Here is a 19,213-nt window from a genome sequence, read left to right on the forward strand (position 1 = left end):
TTCCAGATGTTTAACAAACATACAGCTTTTATGTTGACACCAAAAATGTTCATATAGAATTTCATGCATAACTCTACGGAAGTTTAGTTTGATTCTCCAAAGCCCTTGTAGATTTGTTTTAAACAAAAATTGCATCTTATTCTTTTTGATAAAGCCTCTAATTTTCTGTGATTTTTCCCACTGGAAATCATAAGGAAGCCGCTGGAGCTTTGGGAATTCTAAAAAAAGCTTCCATCAGTTGAAAAATATATTGAAATGATAACCCATGGATCCAAATTTCCAATCCAGCCTTAAATCAGTCTCTGAAATTATGAACAAAGCTTTCTTATGCACTTCCATTTGTTCAAATAGCTATGAATTTACATGTGCAAACAAAAATACTTGCATATGTAAACAATGGGAATTAGATGTGCAACTGTCCAACACATGCACAATTTGGAGGCCATACTTGAAAATGTGGTTCATAATGCATTATCTCTTCTGCCTTATGTTCTCCACTTGCACCTTTGTATTCCTTACACCTCTCTATTTAGCAATCTCTGCCCAGTGTTGTAGGATTCACAGTCTTTGGGTATTCATAAAGAGCCAAATCTTGCACTTCTTACTAAGTTATTACTCATGCCAAACAGGAGTCCATGGGAGTTTAAACTGAATAAGGACTGCAGGCTTTAGACCAAAGCAAATGTGTGATAAATGATAAATTGATATCTTTATGATAAATTTAACAGGAATTTAAAAACAAAGTCATATTGTGCATTTAAGTCCAGATCCTACAATTACATCCAATAGTGTATGTAAGAAGCCCATATCAAGTGTTCTAATATTATAGAGATATACAAGTTATTTTAAAGTACTTAAGAAAAGATGCTATAGTAACCTGTTACCAAGCATTTAATGAAAATGGGGACACAATAAATTTCTAGCAACAAATTAAATAATCTGTCTGTCTATTTTAGCTAATACAAACTCATCTATCCCCATAATATTGACACCACTATGATGATAAATCATTTAGAAATCTAACAGATAATAATAAAACTGGTAAGAACATAATTACCCACCCAATAATGATACATGATTGTCAACTAATGAAAAAGCACATGACTGGAAATCCAAAGATCTGGGTTCTGCTCCTTACTCTGCCACAGCCTTGCAGTTTGACTTCAAACAAATCACAAGTCAAAAACACATTCAGGAGTTAACCACTAAGTTCCCATTGACTTTTCCAATGCAGGCTGACAATCAACTCCCACAGATTTTAGGAGCTTTATAGGATCTGGACACCTATCTTTTTTAAACTGCTTTTGAAAATCCCACCCTTAATCTCTGTGCTTCATTTTCACCATCTGTAAAATGGGACTGATAGTATCAACCTCACATGAGTGTTGTTAGGATTAAATCTATAGGCCCAGATTCTGAGCAACCCTGCAAGGCCATGCAGAGGCAGCAGGGTGAGCAAGAAACTACTTACTCCCTTCCATGGCTGCATCGAATCCATGACTGCACCAGGGTTGGTGCACTATAACAAGCAATCTGCTCCATCCCAAATGAGAAAGCAAAGTGGGCTTCCCTCCTGTGCAAGGAGCAGCAGCATGCTTTTCAGAGGCCCAATATCTCAGTGCTCCCTCTAGGGTTGTGTGGCCCTACACTGCCCCTAACTCAGTGCTGTTGTTTTAAAGTCACAACTTAGCCATCAGTGTTTATTAGGTGCTTTGAGATCTTTGACTGGAATGTGCTATGTAGTTGCAAACCATCACACTTGCCGAATAGCCTTAACTGGTGTGGTACCATGTACAACTCTACATTGCCACACTTTCCTCAGCAGACAGACAATGCTTTCACTGGACTCAGTGGGAGAGTTGCTTGTCTGAGGCCTGAAGAATCGGGCCATTAGTGCATCTGCTATAAACTTGGTAGCAGTCCAGTTCGAGTGTCTGTAAGTGAGTTTAACACATTATTGACAACACTGAAAAAGGTGTAAGGAATTATCTGACAAACGGCTTTATAGCCTTGTGAAAATAATTCCATCCAGATGGATTAACTCTTGTAAATGGTTTTGCCAGGTTATCTTTTTTTTCCCCCTGCACCATGTCAGTATCTCTTCATTCAAAACACTACACAGAAAGTTGCATTTATAATTATTACCCATCCTATTCATTATACATTCTAACATTTTGTGTGCTTTTCATGACAGTCACTACACATTGAGCAGAGTTTTTCATTGAGTTGCCCTCACTGACATCAGTTTTTTCCCCTGAGCAGTTACAGTTAATTTAGAACCCATTAAGGTCAATGTGTAGTTCCAGTTATTCCTTCCAATGGCCACTAAATTGTCTTCCTGATTTTCATCTTACATATTACTGGCCTTACTTTATGCTCCTTTCTGCTGGCTTCACTAGGGATTGATTCCCATTTTCTGAAGGATACCTGTTTGGCTCACATAACCTCATGAATTTTGTCATTTAGCCATACTGGTTTATTTCTTGCATACCTGCTTTTTTCTTTAGATGTATGCCTCCTTTCTGTGGCTCTCAAATAGTATTCTTAAGCAACCTCAATACAGATTCTAAGGATTTTAATCACCACATTTGGGCATTTTTGACTAGCATCCTCATTTTTAAAAATCCCTAAAATCTGCTGGTTTTTGGTATGGTTCCTCCTAGGAGGCTGTTGAATTTAATTATTTATCATTACTACCTAGTGGCTGAACTTTAGTTACTTCTTGAACCAACTCTTATGTGTTACTTAGGACAACTAAGAATAGCTTCTCCTTTTGTGTGCTCTAGAACTAGCTGTTTTAAGAAATAATTGTTTAATAAGTTGAGAAAGTGCTTCTCTAAATTTTGTCCCAAAGTGACGTTTGACCAGTTTGTGAAAATGTATTGATTTCACCCATTATAGCCAATTTATTAGATTTAGTTGCTTCTGATCACCCTCAATATTGTGCACTCAATACATTTTTCCTATTTAGACAGCCAGAATTATAAACGTGCTCAGAGCTGCCTTGGGATTTTGTAACCATACACATTCTACTGTAAGGTCTTCTCCATTCTGAAATATTATCTCATTAGATTCTATGGAATCCTTTTTGGGCAGTGCTATTCCCCTATGTCTATGATTTAATCTGCACTTCCTGTATCTTTTCTAGATAAGGATTACAGAACCCCACTCATTTTTGTCATTCCACCATTGAGATGCCTGATTATGATATGGAAATATTTAATGCTTCTCCAATGCCCCACATAACCCTGATGCTCACAAACACTTAGCAATACACAACTCTGGCTTCTTAAGGTAAAGTACAAATTTTGTTCATATATATAATTACTGGTCAAACCTTAAAGTCATTACTCATTCCTGACTCCCATTGATTTCAGTGAAATTTAAGGAGATGGACCAAATCTTGATGAACTAGTCAGCATCCCAGATTTCCTAACATTCTGGTGCAGTAGTATTATATTTTGCTAAGAAATGTCATCTCAAGAAGTTCTGAGTATTGGTTGTTTCTGGCTGATCAGGATATAAATGGTCTTCCTGGTAGAATAGTTGATTTAGGCTATGTCTACACTGCAGCACTAATTCGAATTAGCTTAATTCGAATTACAGAAAGCAATTTATAGAAAGCACTACAGACTGTCCACACTAAAGTGTTTGTGCTGGTTTCTTGCGTCCACACTGGCCAGCCTTAATTCGAATTAGAAAGCAGTGCAATGTGGGACGCTATCCCACACTGCAACTAACCATAGAGGCTGTTGTGACGAGTGTCATCCATCATCCCAGGATGCAGCGCTGCTTCCCCCACCCTTTTCCCCCACCCCCAAACAAACAGGAAAAGGATTTTCATGCTGGTTTTTTATTCCCCCGATCACCATTGCTGCAGACACATGGAGCCAGCTGAACTATGCTCTCATTTTGACTGTGACAAATACATTGCAGCATATCCTGGATTACTTTAGAACTGTATGCTGTTTGGCTTTTATGCTCCCCCTCCCCCCCCCCCCCCCCCATATTGCTTGCCTTTGATTTTGATTTTACAGGTGTCTGTAGAATGTAAGATAAATAACAACGGAGTCAGTTCGTATATTAATACAGTGATACAAATGTTTCCATTTCACTGATGGAAAGCATGATATAATGTATCCACATATAGCGCTGTGAATAAATGCTTAAGAAAGTATCAATTTCCATGATTGGCCACTGAAACAATGTAGCAAAGAATTTCCTCTCACTGCAGGCAGTTAAAACGCATTCACCACGCCGGGAGAGGGGTGGGTGGTGAAATCTTTCAAAGGGACAAACTTTAAAGGGCTAAACTTTCAAAGGGACAAACTGCAAAGGGCTTGCTGGGCAGTTAAAACGCATTCACCACGCGGGGAGAGGGGTGGGTGGTGAAATCTTTCAAAACCTTAAAGAGACAAACTGCAAAGGGCTTGTTGTGTGTGTGTGTGTGTGTGTGTGTGTGTGTGTATGGCGGGGGAGGGGGGTGAGCACAGCTTGGATTTTAAACCCATTCCCTGCAGGAAATGAAGATTTAAATCTTCCCGGCGCTGTTTTGGGGGAAGGTACTGAAATGGGGCATCATGGGATACAGTCTGGAGGCCAATTAATTCAAATTAAGTCCCATTGCGTCCACAGACACGAATGTGAATTAACTGATGCGCTTCAGGTGCTAATCCACTTGCAGAGATGGTTTTATTAATTCGATTTTAAAGGCTCCTTAATTCGAATTAACAATGCGCAAGTGTAGACGCGGGAGTAATTAATTTGAATTAAGGGACTTTAATTCGAATTAAGCCACCAGTGTAGACCAGGCCTTAGTTATGCCTAGTATTTTCAAAATAAAAAAATGCAAGACCCCAGCCTTTTGGGTATGGATATATGTGTGCACCAGTGACCAAATCCACCCCTGTATTCACACCCTATGCACAACTGCAATAATATTGGTACCAAATATGCCTTGTGAGGTATCATTTGAAAACCAGTAACTCACTGGTCAATAATACCATAATGAAATATATGTAGCAACGTTATGTGTAAAGTTATGAAATCCCCCTGCACGATGTTAAAGGTATATGTTCAAACTCACATCACCTGATTAAATGGAATTGGTTGAACAGGCCTATCTTAAATAAAGGGATGTGTGTTTACCTCACTTTTTTTATAAACTGTAAACAGAGTCCTCAAGAGTGAGAGGGGGAAGAATGAAGACAAAGAAAATCTGCATTTCAGCATACACAGGTGTAAATAAACAGCATGAAGCCTCCTCCATCTGTCCTTGCTCTCAGCTGAAAAGAATTTTAACTAGGGGTCACTCTCATGAAAATGTTGTCAAAGGATGATTGAATGAGGTGCAAAAACACTCAAGTTCTCTTTCCCTATCCATCTCTCTTTTTTCACCTAAGAAGGCAAGACAAAGCAGCCATTGGACTTTGGGAGTTTGGTCAGCAATGTTACCGGAAATGTGGTAAGGGACTTCACTTTGAACCAAGTGTAGGTTATTAAGTTTAGAAAGTGATTTATCTTTTTTTTTCCTTGTAAGCATTTCTGACTTTAATGCCTTATTACTTGTACTCATTAAAACCCTCTCTCTCTCTCTGTAGTTATTAAACTTGTTTTGTTCTTTAATCAAAACTAATCTAGTGTTGTGAACTGTATGGATAACTCCATTTAAAGTGGCAAACTGTTGTATCTTGATCCCCTTAGAAGGGAAACTGACCTAGTATATCTGGATTGTCCAGCAGGGGGTTGGACATTTCAGAACATATGTTTTGGGGGGGAAATCTGGGCCTGGGAGTGTGTTGGGATTACCCTACATGTAGTAACTAAGGCTGCTGAAAGCCAGATTGAGGCTGGTGTGTGCTGACAGGCTGCTGGGGTCAGAGATGCTGGACCAAGGCTGTGGCTATACACAGATACTCTGTGTGTGATCTGCATGCTGTTTGAAACCCAGGTTGGGAGCCACGGCAGCAAAGAATTGTTAGGCACCCCAGGCTGCAGGGCAGGTGGTGACACAGCTCCTCACTGATCTGGATTGCACCCTGGAATGGCATAGAATCCCCTTATCTAGAGTCAATCACAGTCCTTGTTAAAGCTGATGGGTGTGCTAGCCACCCTTCATTCCAGCTAACCAGAAGTTATAGACCAAGATAGCTAGAGACAATGCAAGCCACCAGTTGAGGCATGAGGCCACATGAAAGGCCAATCAACAGCTAAACCATGTGAACTGAGAGATTTCCCTGGGAACTGATTGCAAATGCAGGAGCTGGGCATTGATTGGTTACTGCTCTGTGTGTATTTGTGTGTCAGAGATACGAGGTGGATGAGACAAGTTTTTGAGGTCACACAGAGCTCTCCCTCAGGTCAGAGTGCATGCAACAATGTGTGTGTCTGAGGCAGAAAGCAGCCAGAAGGCAAAATAAAACCAGCAGATAGTGAGAGAAGTGTGATGAGCATGGCCCTAAGATGGAACAGAGACAGAACTCCTTGGGGCACAGGACCGCCTGGAAAGGTAGGCTTGGATGGAAAGTACCTCCTGTTGTTTTTTTTACTTTGCTCAGGTAAACAGGGTATTGTGTACATTTTTTGTAAACAAACAGGATTGCCAAAAAATACCTGATTCATCTCACGTAATCAATTTCTCCTCCCAGGGGAAACAACCTAGTGAGGCTCTGAACCACTCCAGCCCAGGACCAATACAATAACATATAATACCTACTACTTGAAAATCTCAAAGCACTTTTCAAACATTAATGAATTAAGCCTTAAAACACTCATGCAGGGTAAATGTTATTCCTAATTCACATGTGGGAAGAGAAAGCATAGAGATGTTAAGTGTTCTGCCCACGATCAAATAACAAGTCAGCAGCAGAGCTGGAAACTAACTTGGATCTCCAGCCTCCCAGTCCTGTGCTTTAGCCATCCTTCCCCAACTGCACACAGACACATAGTGCCCCTTTAATGCATATTTTAAAACAGAAGAACAGATATTTTGAATTTTATAAGTTTTCACCACTGCATGAGCTCTATAAGTGACAACCGCTTAGCTTCTCTGAACTCACAAGGAAGCACTCTTTAACATGAGATATATCCTCATGGGAGAGATTATTTAGGGCAAAATGCTCTTCTCCAACTCACAATGTAAATGTCTCATCTTCACTGTAATACTCAACGTGAATACTCTGCACTCATTGGGCCAGGGCCTAAGCTGATACAAATCAGCATAGATCCACTGAAATCAATGTGTCTATCGATTTCAATCTGCTGAGGATCTGACTTATTGTACAGATTTTCCACTGCCACAAATGGAAGCTTTGGACTTGGAACAAGTGCAAAAAGAACTGTAGAAGCCTGCAATGTGATTCAGGGATGGACAGTGTGGACCAAAGAAGAGACTCATCCTGAAAATACAGAATCTGAACAATGATTGCAAACATATTCACTATCTGTGAGTCAAATTCTGATCTTATATGAACACAATCTCAATGGGAGCTGTACATGCCTGCATCTGAATGCAAAATTTGTTCTATCAATACAATAGCTGAATTTCACTGTATATGTAGTCCTATTGAGTCATTTTAACTTAGCTCCCATTAGATAAAGAAGACACAAACTGGAAAGCTGACTCCTATCCTCTCACCACATCAACTTTAGGATCATTTGCATCTAGATCCACTATGAAGCTCAGGCCTATGTCTATTACTGGCCCAAATCAAAGCCCAACATGCAGACTCTCCCAAATGTGAGGGGAAATTTTGGATTCAAATCCATGATTCAGGATTATATCTAAAAAAAAAAAAAATTTGAATTCAAGCTGAGCTAAGCCACCCTTTCTGAGAGGTCATAGAAAACAAAGAATTATTCTGTATAAACCTCTGGAAACCGAAAAATACGTCTACTGAGTGTTTTATTTGCTTTTATTTGCCACACAACCATTATGACCTCAATGGAATTCAATGGTAATACAGCATAAATATACAACCAGCTTTAAGTACCGTGGGCAGAATATTATGTCCTGTATATTAAAATACTGATAACTATTAACACATTTTATTTGAGCTTACTTTAAAATCTTACAAGTTAGTTAAATAATTCCTAGCAAATGTGTGCTCAGTGCATACCACACATGCCTTGATGCTTTAAATTTGTTTGTACAGCTGTGAAATTCTCAAATTAACTATCTGTCAGGAGAAGTAAAATATTGCCTGGAGAGTAAGGAGATGAAAACTAAGCCAGTGGGAGAAAATTACAAAATGGCATCCTGCAATATGAATCACTTTTATGGAACTGCACTTGTTGTAATAAGAAGTTTCTGGACAGCAAGTCATTAGCTGCAACATGAATAGTTTTAGACATTTACTACTGTACCAGTCTCTGGCATTTATTAATATCACTATCTCTGTATCTGCCAGTCTCCTAAACCTGCAAGATTATGACCCATTTGATATTGTAAACAGCACACATTATGCTTTAGAAAGAAAAATGCAGCCCCTCCTGCAGTATGCATCCTACACTCACTGTGTTCCATGATCTCCAGAAATCCATGTGAAGTCAAATTTCTCATTAATGCCAGGAGGAGTTTTGACTGAGTCAGCACTGTAGGATCAGATCCCTAATCAATATGGACCATGAACAGAATTTTCAAAAGCCCTAAAGGCCAGATTTTCAAAGATATTTAGGTGCCTAAAGACACACAAAGGCACCAAGTAGGATTTTAAAGAGCATCTAGGCACCTAACTCCAAATGGGTGCTTTCAAAACTCCCATTTGGTACCTTTCTGTATCTTTATGTGCCTAAATACCTTGGAAAATTTGGCCCTGAATCATTTATGAGCCTAACTCTATGGGGCTAAGGAATTAGGCTCCTAAGTAACTTATACATGTTTGAAAATTCTACCTCATATGCATAAGAGAACTTCTTTCACATTTGTCCCTCAGGGAGGCAGGATTTTGCTGATGCTTGCCTGCAGAAATATCAGGGAATTCAGGCCCAGAAACTAGGGGATCCCTCACGGCCCATGCAGACCCATACAGACGCTGACTCCTGGCTCCACACTTCCCTTTCCAGTTTCTTAGAAGTATGATTCCCAAAGATGTACTGCCAAGGAATTTCCAGCCCACTGCTTCTTCTGGAAGTATCCCAATACCCCAATGATGTTTCTATGTCACAGAGGGGGAAAGCAATTTAATTAATGCTGCCAAGGTCCTCCAGGTTTGGAGATAGGACAATGCTGTGGAAACAGCTCTGCTATTGGTTGACTCCTCCTAATTCTTGCACTTCTCCACACACAAAGTCAATCCTTGTGGGTCTCCTAGGCAGTTGAAGAAAAGGGAGGGGGTGATCCCATCAAAGTGGTACTTCCCAAACTGCCCGATCCCTCTGGTTGATTTTTTTTTTTTTTTAACTCTTCTATACCAAAAGATAGAGAGGAGAATATACTAAGGACCAGATTGTGATACCACCTTATGGTAGGAATAGTTCCACTGGAGTCAATGGGATTACTTATGATGTAAAACATTACTCTGGGTCAGTAAGGGTATCACAATCTGGCTCCATGCAATGCCAGTGAACAAAGGAGCAATAACTTCCCTCAGTGAGGGTGTGCATTATCCGTTGTAATGCATTCCTAGATGTGTTACTGGGCATGACACCACAGGCAGACTTTTAGAAGGGCACAGAGATTAGCAATGAACACTTGTGATAACAGGATGTATCTTTTTCCTTTAATTTGTAAAAATAAATTAAAACCAAAGCATTTTATGGAGCCTCATTTGCCATTTGAGAAGCAGCTCACGCAGAAGGGAGAACGTATTTGAAAATAGTTTAAATTCTCTCTAGTCTTTAGGATTATGGCAATACCTTGTAGCACTTTTCCATTATCTGTCTCCCCTGGTCTCACCCTACACTGTCTGCTTCCCCCTCATTCAGCTTTGGCCTGGCTGCTGCCTCCAAGCCAGTTATTCTGGCAGCCATTCCTTTTATATCAGTCAGTTTCTATCCTTTTTCTTTTTTTTAAAAAAAAGGATCTAAGTGCTTTCTCTATTTTAATAGAAACTGGAGTGTCTCAGACCCAGCTGCCAAAAATGTCATCTTCAAGGGGGCAGCTGAGTGAAAGCCTGTTATGTTTCTTTATTCCTATGCACTGAGTAATAACCTAATGGCTCCAGAATACCATATATATTATTAACATGGTGTACAGTAATGATTCCGGAGAGTATTGTAGAATTCTTACTATGCTAAATTTCATACACTATGATTCTCATATAAATTTCCTTGGCACCAAGAGTCAAATTTTCCAACTATGGAGTCTGCTGCCTGGGACTCTACATTAGGGAATTACAATATGAAAGGATAAACAAACCTCTAATAGCTTGTAATGACACAAAGCCATCACTCCGCCATTTCTTTGAATTCTTATTATTCCAGATATGAAATATGCAATGAGAAATAGCTTTGGACTGAGATTTTTCTATGTTATTTCAATTTGTTATACCAGTTTGACAAAGAAAATGACCTACAAATCTAAATAATTACAGTAAACAGATTGTCAAAGTCTAATTTTCCTGTGCTATACCTGCTGCTGTACATAGGCTCCAAAGAGTGATTTGAGCAAATTTTGGCTCTTTTAGGACCAGATTCTCACCTAGTGTTAATGTAACCCCAGAATGTCACTAACAAGGTCTGAGGACATGCCCCTACGTTTTGATACATTTCTGGTTTATCTTTGCTAACATCATCTCTCTCTCCAAACAACATCAGATAACAAAGATAAGATGATAATACAAAAAAACAAAGTGCAGATGGCAAGCAGAACTGCATTGTCTGAGGTATTGATTTAATAAAATATTTGTTAAGTTGTAACTATTGGCTAATCCATCTTGATTCATGTTTTTCATCAGCCTATCAAATTCTTCAATAGTCTATATAGACAGCAGAGAAGGGGAGGAGAAAGTGAACAAAGAATCATAGAAATCTCAAGAAATTATCTAGTCCATCCCCTCTGAAATTTATGCCACCCGTGCAAATGCTTTCCACTCTGTTTAGACTGACTTTCCGGCTGATCAAGAGTCCGCAGAACTCTATAAGGAGAGCTATCAATGGTGGTTCTATATCAGCATTTTAGGTGGGCCACTGTTACTTGCATTAATTTTCTTCTTTAATGTGATAAATAAACAAACGGTGGGAAATAGAGTGGGAAAATTTTCCATAAAGTGTCTTTTTTGTCAAAACATTTAAATTTGCAATTTTTGATCAGCTCTAGCGATTAATAATTAAAAGAATTTAAGTAAAACTCATAGCTGCTAAGTTTTGTACAGACCCATGTGTGACATTTTATGCTAACTATATAATGAGCTAATCTGCATCTAGATTAATAGATTTTAAGGCCAGAACGGACCACTAGAATTATCTAACGTTATCTCTTGCACAGCACAGACCATAGAATTTCAACAAGTGGTTCCTTCATCAAGCCCCTAAATTCTGGGTGAGCTAGGGATTTACATTTAGAAAGATATCCAATCCTGATTTAAAGACTTCAAGTGATGAAAAATCTGACACATCCTAAATTCCGTAGTTCTAAAGGTTAGTTACTTCCAATATAAAAAATGTGCACCTCATTTCTAATCTGAATTTGTGTAGCTTCCACTTCATCATTGGATTTTGTTATGCCTTTGCATAACAAGATCTGTCTACTATCTACTTGCATGACAAGAGTCGTCTACTATCAGAAATCTTTTCCCTATGTAAGTATTTATAGACTGACCTCTTAACCTTCTCTTTGTTAAATTCTTTAGCCTCTCACTGTAAAGCATGTTTTCAAGATCTCAGATAACCTATAGGTCTTTTCTGAACCCTTGCTTATTTGTCAACATCCTTTTCAAAATGCTGATGCCAGAACTGATGACACTATTCCGGTAATGGTCTTACTAAAGCTATATACAGAGGAAATAACACCTCCCTACTTCTACTAGATATTTCATTGATTATATACACACAATGCTAGCATTTGCTCTCAGCCACTGGATCACACTGAAAACTCATGTTTAGTTTGTTATCTATCAGGATTCCTAAGACCTTTTCTGAGTAACTGTTTTCCACAATGCAGTCCTACATTCTTGGTTCCTAGACAAATGGCTTTGCATTTAGCTGTATTAATGAAAGTTTGTTCAAGAGATGAGATGTATATCACTCTGCAAACCCCACCTGTCATTCTTTATCACTGCACCAATTTCTGTGTCTTGTGTTTGTGAGTTTTGCATATGTACTAATATCTGCATATGACCATAAACTTTAACTTATGATCCACTCATTCTGTCTCAGTCAGTGGCAAGTGAAGGACACAAGCTGCAGAAAATCGGGAAGCTTGTGACTGGTGAAGATGGGAGTGACTCTCAGGGGCTGCTGGAGTAAATGGCTGGGTAAGTGCCAGACTGTGTCTGAGATGGATGGGTGCTGAACAAACTGAGGGTGTCTGGGGATAGGTGGGTACTAGGCCTGTAGAGTAGATGCTGGAGGAAGCCTGGGATTGCTGAAGGGTGTGTGGGGAGGAAGTGAGGAAAGCTGGGATTCTCAGAAGGGATTGGGTGGTGGTGAGGGGCAAGGAAAGCTTGTCTAGGCATAATCTAAGGACTAAGGGGAGTTGGCTGGGATCCTAGGGGGAAAACCAGAGGCTGGGACAGATGATTGATTGGATGCTGGGAAGCCTGGTACTAGCACTAGGACCCATGTCCCCGTTGACCACCTGCTTCTCCTCTTGGCAGTTCCTTCCCTGCGGTGATTCAGCATGAGAAGACAGACAGGCCACATGGCTGCCTGGCTTCAAGCACAGCAAGCACTGCAGTGATCACAGGCGGTCTGCAGCCATTTCCGCAGCCTAGCTCCAGTGGAATGTGTGGCAGGTGCTACCAAACCTTTATTATGGGTCAAGATGTGTGAGATGGAAAGAACCAAGCATGACTCTCGGAGCTCAGGCTTTGTTTGCAGGACTGGTGGTTTAAAAATTAAAACCTTTTTTTTTTTTTTATTTGTAAACTGAATTAATTTGATACAGAACTCATTGAAAGACAATGAACATGAAATTCCACAATGCCATTGTTACACTGTTACTTTGAAGAGTAGACCCAGACTTTTGGGCTAATCCAAAATTCATTGAAGCAAACGAAAAGACTTTCATTGTCCTTAGTGATCTCTGAGGCAGTCCATTTAAGAACACATTTCAAAGTGACCTTTGGTCACTGTTCAGTGAAGTGCTGCTTCTACAGAGCCCCTACTGGAATGTGCATTGTATTGTCAAGGACACTACAATGATTACTAAGATAGCTCGTTTTTGTGAAAGAATGAGTATCTATGAAAAAGCACTCAGAATTTGGAGGAACGTACACTGATTTTACTCCACTTTTATTTTCTCATTTTTCTATGTGGAGTAATGGCCCCAGGTTCCAAGTGGTAGAGCTTCTATAAACCAAACCTCTGAAACTCTCAAACACAATTAGATCCATGAACAGTCACAAATCCCAAATGCTGATAGCGCATGCTACAACATTTTATCTAAGACTTACCTTGCCAGGCTTGTTTGCCTCAAAACTGTTTTCTTTAAATTTCTCTTGTAGGGTCTCAGCTAGTCGACAGAGCAAGGCTCCATTATCCAACTTCTCCATAAAAGTTTCTGCCGTTATTTCCCTACCTGAAAGGCAAGAAGAAAATTAACATGGCAAAAAAGGAAGCACGTGTCAACACAGCAAATGTAAATACTGGATTTGCAAAGAATAAAGCCATGAACCAAACCCCATTGAAGTCAATGGGAGTCTTTCCATTGGCTTTAGTGGGTTCAGAAATAGGTCCTAACTGAATAATTCACATTACACTGAGTTTTTATCATTTAGTATTGCTGCTATTTTCCTGGCACTGAGACATATTTCTTGGACACATTTTTCTGTTGGATAATTTGCTGTTTTCTTTGGGATGGTATATTGTTAAACATTCATCTTGTCAAACAATCCATTTTGGTAGAATGAGTCCAACTAATATGCAAGATTCTGTTAATCTTATTTTACCATTCCTGACTAAATGAGACCACTGTTTTATTTTAGTGCCATTAAAAAGGTGCCAGATTGAGAGCCCTGTAGTATAATGTCTTAAATTTATCCTCAGAACAGATACATTGCAAGCTTCAGCCTCATTGCCATCCACCAACATGGTGTAGTCCCCAGCTTTAGAAATGAGAGGTTAATTTCCATTTTATTGTTAATTTAGGGTTTGATTCTGGAAGGTGCTGACAATTTTATGTCAAAATTATTTTTTGAAGGAAAGTTGAGTTTGACAAAAATACAATTTTTCAATATAAGATTCTCTTTTTTCCATGGAAAATGACCTTTTTTTTTTTGGCTCATAAACAAAAATATTTTGATTTTGGTAATGCCATCACATTGCTTTATGAAAATTGGAGTTCAGTTGCCTCATTTTCCCACTGACCTCTACAGGCTGGGCTCCCTGTCAGACTATATCTCCCATGATGCACTGTTTCCACTCTCCAAGAGAGGACACCCTGGTACATGATAGCAGATGTAATCCAATCAGGGCACCAAACCTATAGATAGGCTTGGAAGGATTAGACTTTTATCAGAAAGTGTCAATAAATGTGGATTTCACTGTACATGCACAAACCAATTAAAATATTTGCATTGATCATAACTGAAATGTACAGACAAGCAAAGTAAACTGGCTCCAGCCGACAGGGGTTGGTGCTGGGACTGGTTTTGTTCAACATCTTCATTAAGGATCTGGAGGATGGGGTGGATTGCACTCTCAGCATGTTTGCAGATGACACTAAGATGGGGGGAGTGGTAGATACGCTGGAGGGCAGGGATAGGATACAGAGTGACATAAACAAATTAGAGGATTGGGCCAAAAGAAATCTGATGAGGTTCAACAAGGACAAATGCAGAGTCCTGCACTTAGGATGGAAGAATCCCATGCACTGCTAAAGACTGGGGACCAACTCGCTAGGCAGCAATTCTGTAGGAAAGGACCTGAGGGTTACAGTGGACGAGAAGCTGGATATGAGTCAACAGTGTTCCCTTATTGCCAAGAAGGCTAATGACATATTGGGCTGCATTAGTAGGAGCATTGCCAGCAGATCAAGGGAAGTGATTCTTCCCCTCTATTCGGCACTGGTAAGGCTACATCTGTAATATTGTGTCCAGTTTTGGGCTCCCCACTACAGAAAGGATGTGGACAAATTGGAAAGCGTCCAGCGGAGGGCAACAAAAATGATTAGGAGGCTGGAGCACATGACTTATGAGGAGAGACTGAGGGAACTAGGCTTGTTTAGTCTGCAGAAGAGAAGAATGAGGTGGGATTTGATAGCAGCCTTTAACTACCTGAAAGGGGTCCCATGGAGGATGGAGCTAGGCTGTTCTCATTGGTAGTAGATGACAGAACTAGGAGCAGTGGTCTCAAGTTGCAGTGTGGGAAGTCTAAGTTGGATATTAGGAAAATCTTTTTCATTAGGAGGGTGCTGAAGCACTGGAATGGGGTTACCTAGGGAGGTGGTGGAATCTCCGTCTTTAGAGGTTTTTAAGGCCCAGCTTGACAAAACCTTGGCTGGGATGATTTAGTTGGGGTTGGTCTACTTTGAGCAGGGGGTTGGACTAGATGATCTCCTGAGGTCTCTTCCAACCCTAATCTTCTACAATTTTATGATTCTAAAATAAGAAAAATGCTGCATGAAACTTAAGAATTTGATTTAAGGATATTTACTTTCTATATTTTGACATGGTGGTTGATAATTTGTGTTTTAACTGTTAGAAAGCTTTGACATTTGTATCTCAATGCCTACTGTCATTAAATAATTATTGTCTGATACCCCACATAATTTCCTGCAACTGTGAAAATTAAAAATAGATAAAAACAATAAAATGTTTTAAAATCAATATTACCCATCAAATTTATATTTAAAAATTTGAATTCTGTCAAGCCTTCCTATAAAGGATGAAATGAGGCAACTGAATTTCAGTACCAGGGAAACTGGTTGAAACTGTAGTAAAAACTGGAAACATTAGATACAATTGAACACAATATGTTGGGGAAGATCAACACTGCTTTTGTAAAGGGAAATCATGCCTCCCCAAACTATTAGAATTCTTTGAGAGGGTCAACAAAATGGTGAACAAGGGTGATCCAGTAGATATAGTGTACTTGGACTTTCAAAAAGCCCTCACCAAAGGCTCGTAAGAAAACTAAGCAGTGATGGGATAAGAGGGAAGGCCCACTCTTGGATCAGTAACTGGTTCAAAGCTAGAAAACAAAGGGCAGGGCTAAATGGTCACTTTTCACTGTGGAGAGAGGTAAATAGAGAGGTCCCGCAAGGAAATGTACTGGGACCTGTGCTGTTCAACATATTTATAAATGATCTGGAAAAAGAGGTAGACAGTGAAGTGGCAAAGTTTCCTGACAATACTAAATTACTCAAGATAGTTAACTCCACATCTAACTGCAAAGTGTTATGAAGGGATCTCACAAATCCGAGTGACTGGGCAAGAAAATGGCAGATTAAATTCAATGTTGATAAATGCAAAGTAATGCACATTGGAAAACATAACCCCAACTATACATACAAAACAATGGGGTCTTAATTAGCTATTACCCTTCAAGAAAAAGATCTTGGAGTCATTGTGGATAGTTCTCTGAAAACATCTGTTCACTGTGCAGAGGCAGTTGAAAAAGCTAACAGAATGTTAGAAACTATTAGGAAAGGGACAGATAATTCAGGAAATATCATGCCACTATATAATTCCATGGTTTGCCCACACCTTGAGAACTGAATGCAGTTCTCGTCTCCCCATCTCAAAAAAAGTTATATTAGAATTAGAAAAAGTAGAGAAGGGGAACAAAAATGATTAAGGGAATGAAACAGTTTCCCTATAAGAAGAGATTAAAAGGTGGGGACTCTTCATCTGAGAAAAAGAAATAACTAAGAGGAGATATGATAAAGGTCTATAAAATCATGAATAGTGTGTAGAAAGTGAATAAGGAAGGGTTATTTCCCCTTCACATAACACAAGAACCAGGGGTCACCGAATGAATGAGGCAGCAGGTTTAAAATATAAGGAAGTATTTCACACAACACATAGTTAACCTGTGGAACTTGTTGCAGGAGTGTTGTGAAGGCCAGAAGTATCACTGAGTTAAAAAAAGAATTATAGAAGTTCATGGAGGATAGGTCCATCAATGGCTATTAGTCCCATGGTCTGGCTGTCCCTAAATCTCTGACTGTATACAATCATATAATACAATACGTACAATAATAATCATTTTAAAAAACTGTCTCACACTTCCATTATAAAAAAAAGGATGGAGGGGAGATGGGTTGTATTGTTTTGTTTTTGTTTTTAGCCACATTCCTTTGTTAAAAATAAATTCCTCCTTTTTTCTACCCCTTCAAACCAAAATAGAGCTTTTTGAACAATTTCATTTTGATTCTTTTGTCCCAAAATAGAGAAACCAGAACAATATCAAATAAAATGAAAAAAAAAATCCAGTTCTCCAGAATCTTCAGAAAACATACTTTTATTCAGCCATCTCTGCTAACACCAAAAGGGATACATGTACTACACATCTGAAATATTTCAGCAGTAGCCTGTATACGGCATATTATTATATTATATTATATATTATATACGGCAGCGAAAGAAGCGGTACTTTACAAACACACAATAATCAAAAGGATACTACAGTAGGACTTATCTGACCATGCCTTTGAAATTGTTGGAAGGTTTTTAGGTACTCTGACAATATTTTAACACCTTGAAGGAAAACAGTCCCCAATGTTCTTCATTTTGAAATCTAAAACCAGACATGAATAAAATAAGAGCTTTAAAGCAAGTGATTCTCAGATGCAACAATAGACTCATTTTTCTGGTTTAAGTTAAACTTGCTATTGATACATTTATTCTTTCAAGAACATCTGTTTGACGTAAAGCCTTTTTCCCCCCTTCATTTTTTAGCCTTGATTCTCTCCACTGTATATTTCACATTGTAGCCTCTAGTGTATATAATGACTTCTGCAGGTGGCAGAAGAGCAGTAGCAGCATTGCCTCACAATAGAAGCCTGTGCATAACTGACATTATTTTAGTAGTGCACGCAACTTTTCTGAAGCCAGGAATTAAATTAATAGCCCCCAGACACAAAAATGTCAGCCTCCCAGCACCTTAATACCTTCACCACCACGTTGGCCTACATTTTCTATTGTTACTAATGAAAAATATTTTCCATTTTGTCCCTTTGACCTTTGCCAAAAGGTATGAAATGATCAGAAAGCTAATTTAAACAATGGACATATTAGAAGCTGTTTTATTTTAAAAGGCAATATTATATTTTAATACAGAACTCTACTGTAAGATACACATATTAATATCTTTAACCATAACTGAAGTTTTATTATTTTAAATGCAGACTCCTTAGGATTTTCTGCATAAGTAAAATAATCCTCATTTTAAATGCCTATGATGTCCTATGGTTTATGGATTTGGCTATTCTCTTGGCTGAATTTATAAATCTGATTAAAGCAATAAACTTAAATATATATTCCTTTTTAAACAGATACAAAAAAAAAAAAAAAAAAAAACGCTTCTATCTTCTCTTGCCATTTAACAATGAAATTACATTAGCAGTTTGATTATTGCATTTTTGTACATTAAACTACACTATGAAAAGTTCCAGAGGGGTAGCCATGTTAGTTTGTATACAGCAAAAACGAGAGTCCTGTAGCTCTTTAAAGGCTAACAAATTTAATTTCTACACTATTTTAGTTCTGCTGCCTTTTATGAATGCTGAAAGAATGAGTATTGCATTGAACATCTGTATTTAATGAAAAATATATTAGGTGTTAGCTTTCAATTCACTGTATTTTATGGCCCCAAAAGGTGGCATTTCTTTGCTAAAAGAGACACCATGACATATTAACAGTTAAAATGTATTGATTCGAATGAGAGCAATGTCATAGCCTGAGAACAAAAAATGGCTTCATATATTTGGATGGAAAAAACATTAAAATCCATTAAAAAAATCTTTAAAAGATCTATAATTACAAGAAAGTAGTTGCAATGTGTATATAGGCAGGAAACAGCGTAATACATAACAAAAACTAATGGTAGAAGCATGCAAACAGGAAAATAAAGTCATCTTCAATCTTGCCATTATTGCTTATCCAAGTCATCC

The 19,213-nt window shown here is 38.6% G+C and overlaps 1 protein-coding gene and 1 long non-coding RNA gene across 2 annotated transcripts in view; one reads left to right on the plus strand and one right to left on the minus strand.

Moving 5' to 3' along the window:
• The window catches only part of GAS2 (growth arrest specific 2), a 129,777-nt gene that overhangs the window by 87,182 nt on the left and 23,382 nt on the right, over positions 1-19,213 (minus strand). The window contains exon 3 of the mRNA XM_067558172.1: positions 13,554-13,678. Within this exon, the coding sequence (XP_067414273.1) occupies positions 13,554-13,678 (125 nt within the window). The remainder of the gene's footprint in view (positions 1-13,553; positions 13,679-19,213) is intronic.
• On the plus strand, positions 5,378-13,001 carry LOC137159721 (uncharacterized). The gene is made up of 3 exons (XR_010921719.1): positions 5,378-5,464; positions 12,316-12,413; positions 12,756-13,001. It is a non-coding gene; the product is annotated as an uncharacterized lncRNA (long non-coding RNA).

This window comes from Emydura macquarii, unplaced genomic scaffold, assembly GCF_026122565.2.
Source record: "Emydura macquarii macquarii isolate MOO-44397 ecotype Brisbane River unplaced genomic scaffold, CSIRO-AGI_Emac_v2 contig_1876, whole genome shotgun sequence".
NCBI lineage: Eukaryota > Metazoa > Chordata > Testudines > Chelidae > Emydura > Emydura macquarii.